This window comes from Neolamprologus multifasciatus, chromosome 11 (assembly GCF_963576455.1).
Source record: "Neolamprologus multifasciatus chromosome 11, fNeoMul1.2, whole genome shotgun sequence".
Taxonomy (NCBI): Eukaryota; Metazoa; Chordata; class Actinopteri; order Cichliformes; family Cichlidae; genus Neolamprologus; species Neolamprologus multifasciatus.
The window spans coordinates 20,956,852-20,969,121 of record NC_140449.1 but is presented as its reverse complement, the minus strand read 5'-3'; the positions used below and the strand labels follow the sequence as shown (position 1 = coordinate 20,969,121).

At 40.4% G+C, this 12,270-nt stretch overlaps 1 protein-coding gene across 1 annotated transcript; it reads left to right on the top strand.

Moving 5' to 3' along the window:
• Positions 1 to 1,280: 1,280 nt before the first annotated feature.
• On the top strand, positions 1,281 to 5,593 carry LOC146508326 (uncharacterized). The gene is made up of 2 exons (XM_085177892.1): positions 1,281 to 1,902; positions 2,097 to 5,593. The coding sequence occupies exon 2, from the start codon at positions 2,109 to 2,111 to the stop codon at positions 2,685 to 2,687; it is 579 nt and encodes a 192-aa protein (XP_085034018.1). The 5' UTR covers positions 1,281 to 1,902; positions 2,097 to 2,108; the 3' UTR covers positions 2,688 to 5,593.
• Positions 5,594 to 12,270: the final 6,677 nt, after the last annotated feature.

Here is a 12,270-nt window from a genome sequence, read left to right as displayed (position 1 = left end):
TACAACCTGACAGAGCTGGAAAATGACAGCTGTGAGACAAGGCTGTCTAATTTTGTTTCCTCTGCCTTTCCTACCTGAGGTGGAGGGTGCTTTCACATCTGCAGTGAAAAAAATGAAAAGACTGAAGAGGCACTTTTGATATTTGATACTGACATGTAACAAACTTAGTTAGGCATTTTTCTTAAATGAAGTAACATATCAGAAAAAAGAGTAATGTGTGTGTTCATGATGCAAAACGCTACACCAGTAAAACACTTAAAGCTGGGGGTGTCTCTGGATTGTAGTGGTTAACATGGTTGCTTAGTAAGCAGAAGGGCACTGGGTTGATTCCTGCTGGAGACACAAACCTGCTTCCTGGACCTTATGTGTTAAACTCAAACGTGCTGACGAGATCATGACGAGGGTGCAATCCAACAGATTATGAAAAAACTAAACTGCCTTTCAGCATACCGTACACGTGACCAGCTGCACATGACATAGATCATTCCTGCAGACTGCAGTGACAACATATGACACCTATGATTTGTTTAAGAGTCATGACTGATATCAGTACTGATACTGGTAGTACCAGTAAATTAGAGGAGATTACATGGTCCCCATGTTTTCACTATGGCCTGCTCTCTTTGTGGAACCACAGCAAAATCAGCTGAAAAGACCTTCTTAGCTTTATGTGTATTAATAAGATTTTAATGAACATAAACGTGTGTTTAATGGCACAGTTGTTTTGTGCTCTGGAGGCCTGAAGATTAGATCACAACTCAGATGAAAGCGAGAAAAGACAATGAGGAAGTTTGGTTACACTTCACTCACGAAAGCAAAGCCATTCAAACATCTTCTGATCTCATTAACCCATTTTCTTTATTTGATGTTAAATTTCATGGATTTAATATAAAAATATAAATGATTTATTTCAGTCACATATACAGTGGCTTGCAAAAGTATTTGGCCCCCTTGAACTTTTCCACATTTTGTCGCATTACAGCCACAAACATGAATCAATTTTAATGGAATTCCACGTGAAAGACCAATATTTAATAATAATAATTATTCAGCTGGAGCTGTTTTGCAAAGAAGAATGGGCAAGGATTTCAGTCTCTAGATGTGCAAAGCTGGTAGAGACATACCCTAAAAGACTGGCAGCTGTAATTGCAGCAAAGGTGGTTCTACAAAGTATTGACTGAGGGGGCTGAATAATTACGTACACCCCACTTTTCAGTTATTTATTTGTGAAAAATGTTTGGAATCATGTATGATTTTCATTCCACTTCACGTGTACACCACTTTGTATTGGTCTTTCACGTGGAATTCCAATAAAATTGATTCATGTTTGTGGCTGTAATGTGACAAAATGAGGAAAGGTTCAAGGGGGCCGAATACTTTTGCAAGCCACTGTATATGAGATATGATTTCTTCATTTGTAACATATTCTGACTTTTGATGACATCTTAAGCAATTTTAAGTATTCCTGTGTTTCAATCTTAACTATAATTTACGCTGACTATGACGTCAGATGATTTATAATTGAAAGGTCACGTCTGCAGGAACATAGGCTAGGCTATCAAAACAGAGACAGTGATGTATCGGTTGAAACATGATAATAATCTGCATAATTAAATTAACGTGTTACAAAAAGCAGCCCTTCAATGCAGCAGACTCACACAGTGAGTAGCCAAAATAGCTCACTGGACCTTTAGTATTTATAGCAGTCACTGGATCGCCTTCCTCTCCACATAATCACTGCTCTGAAGCATAGCCATGTGGTCGGCCTTATGTAATGCACAAGTTCAGGCCACTCCTACTCTTACGGCGCAGGAAGAGAACTGAAAGACAGCGCAATCGTCTCACATCTGGAGCTCTACATTCACTTCTATATCTCACAGAAAAACCAGCAGCTGGCAAAAGGTAGGAAGTTGTCTCAAATAAGCAGCGGTTTTCTACTTCTGCTCCCGTTTTCATGTTTTAAAAACTGCACACACAGTCAGCTGTGGCTTTGTCGCTAATTCAGCTGCTTTTTATGTCCTGTTCAGCGAAAAGCTGTAAAGTGTTTGTTCACGACTTCTTTATAGCTCCGTTATAACTCTTCTCGCTCTCTGCAGGACCGCTAGGTAATGGCTGCTCCCAGGACTTACCTCTCGCTTGCCGTCTGTCTTTTTCTGGGACATCAAACTGTTGCCATAAGCGATGCTCCCTGCCAGCTCTCCACTTGGAAAAAAGGCTTCAAAACCTTCATGGATCGCCACGTTCGCAATGGAACTCCTACGACCCTTGATCAAAATGAGTGGTTTAGTTACATTAAGAATATCGGGGACTGTAGCAGACCCACACAGTCCTTCATTGATCCAAAGGAACTGAAGAGGGTGAAGGCCGTCTGCTCAAAGAATGGAGGGAAGACGTACAAGGATAACCTGTGCATCAGCCAGCAGCCTTTCACCTTTGTCACAGTGAGAAGTGTTAAGGACACCTGTGGTATCAAAAGTGTCCTAAAGGAAACCAAACACCTGATCCTGGCCTGTGAAGTGTTGGACAACGAGTGTGTGCCGGTCCATTTTGAGGGAAACCCCACGAACCTGAAGCCTGATAACAATGCCAAAGCCTGCCAGGACCCCAGGATAAGCCATGCTCCCAGCTTAAAAACCACATGGCTCTGGTTGTTGTTTACTTTGTTATTCCTTATAAGTTTTTTTTAAATTGATTAATTAAATGTTATGGATTTGTTTTGTTTTTTATCTGAAGGCATTTCAATTCAGTTCACATTTCAGTCATGAAATTTGATTTGGAGTTTCTGACTTCAAAGCAATATTAAAACAAACAAAAAAAGATGGATTTTTGTAACAAATGTTGCTACTTTTTTATGCATGTACTGCTCAGGTCAGTCTGTCTATGAGTTTGATTTGAATAATTTGATTGTGGACATGGTAGACATGGTGTGCAGGGGTTGAATAACAACAGTGTTCTCTTGAGACTGACTCTAATATTATTCAAAAATAAAATTATTGGTGCTAAATTATGAGCCCATGAAGAGTAAATTTAATAAAAATTCTCAAAAAGCAACTGCGGGAATTTTTCTTTCATCTTTGTCTGACACAAACTCAACGAATCCCCCCAATCCATCCACGTCTTTTATTTTAATCCACGAGTAGTTAGTGATTCATGTTTACAAATTAGACTAGAAATAAAATAAGACTAGATTTGTCTTATTTTAACTGATTTGCCTGCTAATTAGTCCACAAAAGCTACAGTGAAAGTGCAGCAATTAGACAGCAAACCCATTCAAGCTGCACAGAAGACTGATAATAACTATTGTTTGGGTGAGCTTTGTTTGGAGCAGCTGATATATTTATTATACATTCATAAGAAGAAGTCTCGTCACACCAAAAAGATCCAGTAGTTCAGTTGGAAATTCAAGAAATTAATATTTGCTTTGTTCTTCCTTCCAGCAAATTAACCAAATGGGTTTGTCGTCTGTCAGAGATGAAAGTATCGGTACCTCACTGTGTGTACACTTATTGCATGCGATGGGAAAACCACAGGAGATATCAGACCATGAAGACGCATGCACTCAAGACTCAAATTGCTCATCACTATGCTGAATAGCTTAACATGCACATGATGGCAGTTTAACTAAATGAAATAAGAGTTTTCAGGTGTGGTTAAATACAGATGTAGTCTGAGATTAAGAAAAAAAATCAGCATATGAGCTGCTTTCAATCACAGTCTTAACACAGCTTTGCCACAGTGCCTCTCTGGTCTCTGCTGATTCAGATTAGCACCCTCTGCTGGCTTCTTCTTACGTTCGACCTTTTAAACGACAGCCTACCAGTTTGAAAACACAAACAAGCAAAACAGAAACTAGTAAAACGAGCACAGAAAGCCTTTGTGGCTACGCTGGACCGAAAGTATTTGTATGTGCTATGCTTCAAGCAGAGATGAGAAGTGGATCCATAGGTTTGCCAAGCTGACTTCTTTCTACCTCTTCAGGGTTTTTTTTATATACTTTTGAGGATGTAGTCAGTGAAGTGACGTATCTTAGACGCAGCTTGTTAATGAAAAGGGAGAAAGGTGTCACAGAAATTTAAAATAAATTGATTTTACACACAAATGGGTTGAGGGGTTTTTGTGAGGTTTGAAATTGGCCTTGTGAAGGTGGTCAAACCACAGTACAGAGTGCAGTTCAGTACCAGTCGTTGCATGACATTTGACAAAAAGAGAATCATTTATAGGCACGTTATTTACAAGTTCACAGGTCGCAGAACACAGAAGATTCCATACAAAAGATAAATAGTAGAGATTGTTACAGTTCACAGGCACTGCTATTTTGTGCGAGTGTGTTTGTGCATTTGGTTATGATCTCTGCAATTTGAGTTCTTGGTGTTGCCCTCTGATGATAAAGGAGGGTTGTGGCTAATTATGTGGCCTTCTCTTTAGCTCTGCCCTTACTTGGTGTCTCTCATCTCATTACGTCTGTGCACTAGACCTCTGTTCTTTCCGGTTGCGTGTTTTCCTTTTTTTGTTACTAAGTGATGTTCATCAGGCAGGCAGTAGCTGTCATTTATGTGTTAGGGCCTTACAAGCCAGCTGTAACAAGTCGATTACATGTTGCATTGAAGGATTACAGGGAATCAAAATGAGACACTATGGAGCCTCCCATTCAGCCAGGTCAGCTTGGCACAGAGATGAGAAGAATGTTAAAGGTTTCCATTACGAAGAGGCACTGCTGCATTTTTACTGCACTTATACTGACATGGGTGTTTAAAAGGGAAAGGTTTAAAGATGGGAAAAGAATAAAGACACTACAGTCCTTGAATCACTAACACAAACGAAGACAGTTTCCTTTTCTTCATTTTTATTTGACTTGTTATCCACCCTCATATGAGACCTTGTGTATTTAATTTAAGATGCACTTTTTCAGCTCTGTCATTAAACATATTTACAACAGGGTGGGTGGTCCAAAATGATACAATATACAGCAACACCAATATTAAATATTGCAAGCATGTATCTCCACTCTGAACTAAACTATGCAGAATAAATATGAAATAGAAACGTACTGAAATAAGATACTTTGTGATATACGAGTCATTGTTGCTGTTGAGAGGTCACCATTTTCCTGAATTTGCATTAGAATTTCCCCAAATTGCCCATTCAGCAACAAATGCTGTGCCCACGTGTGCACTATATTTACAGTTTTCTACTAAGCCAGTTCACTGACAGCGTTAACTCAGGCTGAGTGAAGGTTGAGTGGGCTGCCTCAAGTCAACCACAGGCCCTGCTGCATGAGCCAACTGTCAGGTATATCGTGGCACATGGCCCACATAAAACTTGTCACAACCAAAGCCTGGCTCAGCTCAATATTTTTGTGCCAGAATTGGCAAACAACACTTTTCCCATAATAGAGCCAGAAATGCCAAGTAGCTCGGATTCAGCTCAAATCTGTCTACTGGCTTTGTGGTGATTGGAGCTGACCTTTTATTATTCTCATTTTGCACTTTGTGGTGTTAAATGAACATTAACAGCATAAGAGCTAACTCGCAGCTTTGACATAGCCTTCTTAAGAAGCGCTGCAACAAATTAAGGCCTGGGTGAACTGCTGCCACTCTGTGTGACATTAAAACTGGTTCTCAGAGAGACAAAAACACAAACAAAATTATCAGGATGACTTGTGGGTGTTGGGACTCCAACTGTCCCTGCAGGCGCATGAGCAGGCCTGCAGTCACGCAAAGCCGAGGGCACTAAACTCCTGTAAACACTAATGACAATAGTTTGATTAGTTACAGTACGCTCACATGCCCAGACATCTTCTACGTGTGGAGCCAAAAGGTTATAAAGAGTTTGAAGACTTCAGTTTGCCACCACCAGATGGCAGGAGAGTTGCTCATTAGGCTACTCACCAAAATCCCAGGATCCAAGCAAAGCCTGAGCATAACAGTACAAACAGCCATTCAGACTTAAATTCATTTAAAAATATAAAAGGTTCCTTCATCTTTTATTCTAAAAGAGAAAGACTTTTAGTTGTTTAGAGTCTTTTTAGGCACCTACAGCTAAATCCTGTGAGATTTCATCGGTCATGTAATTTATTGCAAGTCACATCGTATGAGCCTAATAAACTTGGTTAGAATATAAAGTTTGATGGTAAACTGCAGAATGACAATACTTAAAAAGTCATCTGCAACTCTGCTAGGTTTTTCCCATGCTATGTCTACTTTGTCATGGTTATTATAACCGCTGGCACCTGACACATCATACAAACAAATCTTCCAACACACATGCATTTTGATCTTTGCTAGAATTTAGTTTTTTTTCGCTTGCTGTTGGTGAGACTAGATTGTTGCAGCGGTCTCTGTGAGATGATCGTCCTAAACTTCCAATATTTATTTGCAAATTAGTCTTGAAGAGTTTTTAAAGTGCAACAACCTTTTTGGATCAAAGAATCCCACAAATATAAGTAAGATAACAGGTAATATGATACGTTGGGACAGTACAGATCAGATTGTGAATAAACAACTTTGGGATTTTTTTTGTCTTTATTTTATTTTTTTTTACCATTCAGTTGAATGTCCCCTCTTGTTTTGGGCTCTGTGCAAAAATAAATAAATAAAAATAAAAAATTGAACTCTGACCTGGAGACCACCTGACCCCTGTTAAAAGAATGACATAGAATAAAACTTTACTTATATAGCACCTTTCAGGATAAAAATTACAATGTGAATCACAACAAGATACTAAAAACATACAGACAAAACGTTTCTGAAAAACAAGGTGACAAAGACGAGCGTTTAGCTGCTTTTTAAATCACTGAGTCCACAGATCTCAGGCTCAGTAGGGAAGAGCTCCAGAATCTGGGCACCACTGCAAAAGCTCCTAGTTATGCTGCACAGCAAGAAGGGCCTGAACCAATGACCCCAGGGCCCTGCTGGGTCCCTGTCCTATACAATAAAGGCTAAAATAAAGTCCCAAACTATTTTTTAAAACGGTTCCTGATAGAAGATTTAGGAAAAGTGGTGAGGAAACCTGGTGTTGGTGAACACAAACAAGGACTTCTGTTTGTAACCTCTCATTATTAAGTTGGAGAATACTGTCAGCCACCCATCTTTTAATAGAGTTTATTATAAACTATGCAGAATTTGTCATTTTAAAACATCGTGGGGCTTAAAAGAGGTATATAACTGAACGTCATCTGTGTAGCAGTGATAATAAAAGCCCTTTAAAAAGCTTAAAATGAGCTAAAGATGGACTGGTTCTTATATAGCGCTTTTCTACTCTGTCCGAGCACTCAAAGCGCTTTATACAGCTAATTCATTCACCCAATCACACCCATTCACACAAGCACTTCTAAGCTTAAGTGCGCAGTATCTAACATTCATACACATTCACACTCCGATGGATGCATCGGAGAGCAACATGGGGTTAGTATCTTGCCCAAGGATATTTGGCATGCAGACTGGAGCAACCTGGGATTGAACCACCGACCTTCCGGTTAGTGGCTGATCCACTCTGCCACCTGAGCTACAGCCAAAGAGGGAGTGGATATACAAGAAACTGTAAAGTGCCAGAAACAGAACCTTGTGCCACACAGCAGGCAAGAGACGCAGACGAGGAGGTTAATTTATAAGCCACAGAACCACTCCAACACAGAACCCAGTACACTCACCCAGTATGTCAAGCTATCAAGCTAAAATGACAGTCACTTATAGTATCAAATGTGGAGGTCAGGTACTACGCCAGCAAAAACTTTGTGCTGCTGAGCCATTTACAGTAAAACATGATGAAAAACACTGAACTTTTAGCACCTCTAAAGCGTAAGCATTAGACTCAAATAGAGAAATAAGCAGGGTGGAGGTGTTGTTATCAAGAGAGAAATATTTCTTGCATACTTTAAAAAGTTATGGAGTTCTTATTGAGCTTATTTTGTATACATCTGCTTGTACAAAGCCACACTACACTGATATGAATGAATAGAAGTGCGAATGAAACAACAGGCTCATTGATTTGCAGAAAAGTTAATCAAAAATAAAAGAAGTGATGACTTGCTTGGAATTTGACAAGAAATGACAATTCTTCACTTGGTTTTTCTTGTACAGCAACACTGAAAGTATCACAGATTACTCCATCTCTATGCACTGCACCTCGTAAAATTTCATCACACCTTTCCATTTCATGTATAGCTAACTCTTGTAGCTTTCTCCCCCATCATGTTTTTGCAAAGGCAGGTGAATAAAAGCTTTTTAAACCTCATATTGAGCATTTATTTTCTCACACGTCTTTGGCAAAGTCAGAGGATCAGTGAAGAAATCACAGAGCTTAATGTCATATTCCAGTTTTCTGCCTCAAACTCACTGATATGCAGATCTACTGCTATTCAAGGCAATCGAGAGAACAATAAAGCATAAATCTGACACTGTGTCAGTTAATTGTAGAGTCTTTGGGGACACACTGTGGTCACGTACAGCAACAGTGACCAGAGGGTGACCTGTGCCAAGTATTTAACTATAGCAATTCTTCATCTATGACATCATCGCATGCACACATACTGTCCAGTCGTGCATAGATCCATATGTGCACAAATGCACGGACAAACTTAAACAGATGAGAACATTGCCTTCTGGAGACACTACTGACACACAATCGTGGCTGAGGAAAAAGCAAAAGTGGACAACAATCGTTGACTCGGGTCAAAGAGGAAAGGCAGCGGGAGAATAAAAGAATGAGTGCGGAGTGAGAGGCAGAGCGAGGGTGGAGGGGCAGAGTCATAGGATGCAAGAAGAAGGAGGGCTGATACGATAAAAGCAGGGCTGGACTTTTATTGAACTTTTTTTGGGGTTTTCAGGAAAACAAAACACATAAAATAAGGTGAAAAGCAATAAAAGTATGGGAACCAGCTCTTGTTTGTCTTCTCAGCTTTCCATTTTTCTTCAGTGCACATATGCTAGCTTCATTTCACAAAACCTTCTTCATGAACACCTCAGCCTCCCTCTGTTCCTTTCTTTGCCTATCTGACCTCACTGTTCTCCTATTTTCTTCTTCATCCTTCTCATCTGCTGTCTTCTGTTGGCTGCATGACAATTCAGCATCACACAGTGCAGTTGTCACCTCAGAGGAAGTGCAGGTGACAGTGTACACAGGGAAAACTTCAAGCATTAAACACACAAGGAGGACCAAATAAAGACAAGCTTGACGTAATCTATTTCTCCAGTTTCTTTTCATTCAGTGCTCACAGTCACAGCCATCTCCTCCCCTTCCTAATCAACCTCTCCCTGCTCTTGCTCTCCTGCTGTCCAGACTGGCTCATAACAAATGTGATAATTAGAACCACAAATACGAGGGAGGAGAGAAGAAGAAAAGAGGGGGATTTTGGTAGCGGGGCGAAAGCAGGGAGGAGCTCTGAAGGACAATACGAATAGAGTGTGAGTAATACAGGCGTCTGGCTGCAACTGCACAGGCATCTAGAGGTTCAGTCTCATGTATGCAACACACAGGCGCACACACACAGTGTCCATTAGTGATACTTTAAATGCAAAACTCCCTGCATGATGATGTGGTGTGTGTGTGTGTGTGTGTGTGTGTGTGTGTGTGTGTGTGTGTGTGTGTGTGTGTGTGTGTGTGTGTGTGTGTGTGTGTGTGTGTGTGTGTGTGTAGGTGCGTGTGCGTGTGTGTGTGTGTCAGGAACAATCTGTGTCTGATGATTTCCATTATCAAGAAAAATAACAAGGAAGGAGTAACCGTTATGTGGGGAAATGCACACACACACACACACACACACACACACACACACACACACACACACACACACACACACACACACACACACACACACACACACACACACACACACTTGTTTCATGTTTTGGTGAGGACATCTAATTGACATAATGCTTTCCCTAGCTGCTTACCCTAACCCTAACCCTTAAACCCTAAACCTAACCATAGCCTAATTGTAACCCTGACACAAAAATCTAATTTTGAGTCTCAAAAAATCCTTCAAACTCATGTGGACGGTTGGTCCCCACAAGGATAGTAGAATTCCAATTTTTGGTCCTCACAAAGATATCTAAACATGCTACACACACAGACGTGCGCTCTTAACTTTTCCAATTTCTTATCTTTCCTCTGCTCTTTGGTTTGAACTCTCTGAATCTCTTCCATGTACACAGTTAAATACTGCCATCTCTAATCAGCCCCATATGGTTTGCTGGGTCAGCATGCCAGCAGCCAACAGTGCTGCACACACTTTTGGCTGTGAACATGTGTGTCTGCAACTGTTGTGAAAGTCACACAGAGCAGGGTTTCGCCAATGTTTTAATGCGGTGACCCCCTTTAAACTTATTTATGTCTCGGCATGTAATTTTTAGAGGCTGGAAGAGGTTCAGCTGTCATGCATTTTGTGCTAAAAGTGAAAAGATTACAGAAAAAGACACAGTCTTGTGTCATGTAAATGTTTTGTGTTCTTTCCTGTTCTATTAGTCATCTAAAAGGCGCCCGATTCATCTCATGACTCTTTGGGGAGGTCTCAAGCCCACACGGACCCAGGGTTAAATCATAAAAGAAAGATATGGTAATTTGGGGAATGTTAGTCTGCATGCATGTGCACTTCTTGCCCAGTGGTTTCCTGTGAGGGTAAAGGCCAGTAATAATGACTTCCAGGAGCTGGCAGTTTGGAAGGCCTGGGTCAAGTTCACATCTGGGATTACTAAGGTTAGTGGGTGAGAATTTTTACTGGAGGTCATCGGCATGATAAAGTGGAGAATGCCACTGAAGTGTGGCTTTAACCCGACTGATCGCATTCACACGCACAGGCTCCAACTTCTGCATACATGTCGCTATATATTTTTATTCTTATTGCAACACAGATACGATAAGACATCTGAAATAGGACACCCACATTTTAGACATACTTTAGATACAATTTGCATTAAATCTAATATGGTGTGAGCTTTTTTCCTGTTTTCTTTCATGACCACATGAGGAAACTTTGGAACAGTAAATAGTCTGTAGATTGTAACTTTCACAGATATGGTTCAAATCTGTGTCATTTGAATGAGGAGAGGAAATAGGAAACAATACGCAGCATAAGAGGAAGTGAGTGTGGAGATATGGTACAGGTCACCCTAGGGAGGGTGTTGATACAAGGCTCAGTCTGTTTTAAATGTTACACCGAGAAGGAAATACAGCTGGAAATTCTCTGCTGCCAGCGACACAACTGTGAAGATTGCAGGGTATAGATTGTTTAACCAAAGGATTTCGTTTAACTGTTTCATGGTATCACCAAGGATGTCAGTGTCACAGTCGGCCCAGTTTTATCCTAATTAAACAACTGTGGATTCAGATTAATTGTGCTTCTCATCACAGATATGAACAAACCTTCTTTAACAGCATTTGGCAAAGTGCAGCAGGCTCCACATAACCAATTATTTAGCATCCTCATTCCTTTCTGTGTGATCCAATTTCAAGCCATTGAAGTATTAAACTGAACCCATCACTACCTCTGAAACCACACATCTCCAAATGTTTCCCTTTCTATTAGTTCAAAGAAGTACAAGTACATTCTGAAAAGGTTCTCATTTAAAGAAAGATTAATTTAGAAAACAGGTTTATTATATTATCATGATTATTCACAACCTTTGATGTCCTACAAACTGTGCAGAATTTTTCAAATACGTGAGTTTTCCTGCATTCTTGCTGTCTGTTGTCAAGGCAAAGAAATCTCCTCCATACCTGCTCATGCCCTGGGGGACGGGGCTATGGCTCCCCACACTCCCTAGCAGATCGTTACATGGAGAAACCTTTGGAATACAAGCATGCTGATCCACACAGGTGTGCACACAGGTGTACACACGGGTGTTCACAGACGCGGACTACACCTTTCTTGGCTGCTGCCTCAAAGCACATTGTGCTTGCGTGCTGCACAATATCGTTTAATATTTAGTATCTACTGTTATCTACTGCTAGCTAGTTTATTGTGATGGTGCTGTATTTATTATGTTGCTCTTTTTTTGTTTGCTTTCTCTTCTGTTTTTTTCTCTCCATACAGGTGATCCAGGTGTTTTGTTTGTTTTTCTTTCTTTCTTCCCCACTTTCTCACCGTCTCTTCTCCCCTCTGGTTTTCTTTCTCTCCCTCTTTTTCTTTCATTCTTTCTCCCTGTCCTATCCCCCAGTCATGTCTGTCCCGTTTGTAGCAACCGAAAATAAAATAAATACATAATTACAATAAAGGTCAATCAAATGGACCAATATGGCAAGGCCATGATGATCCACTTGGTAAAATAAATCCGCTTG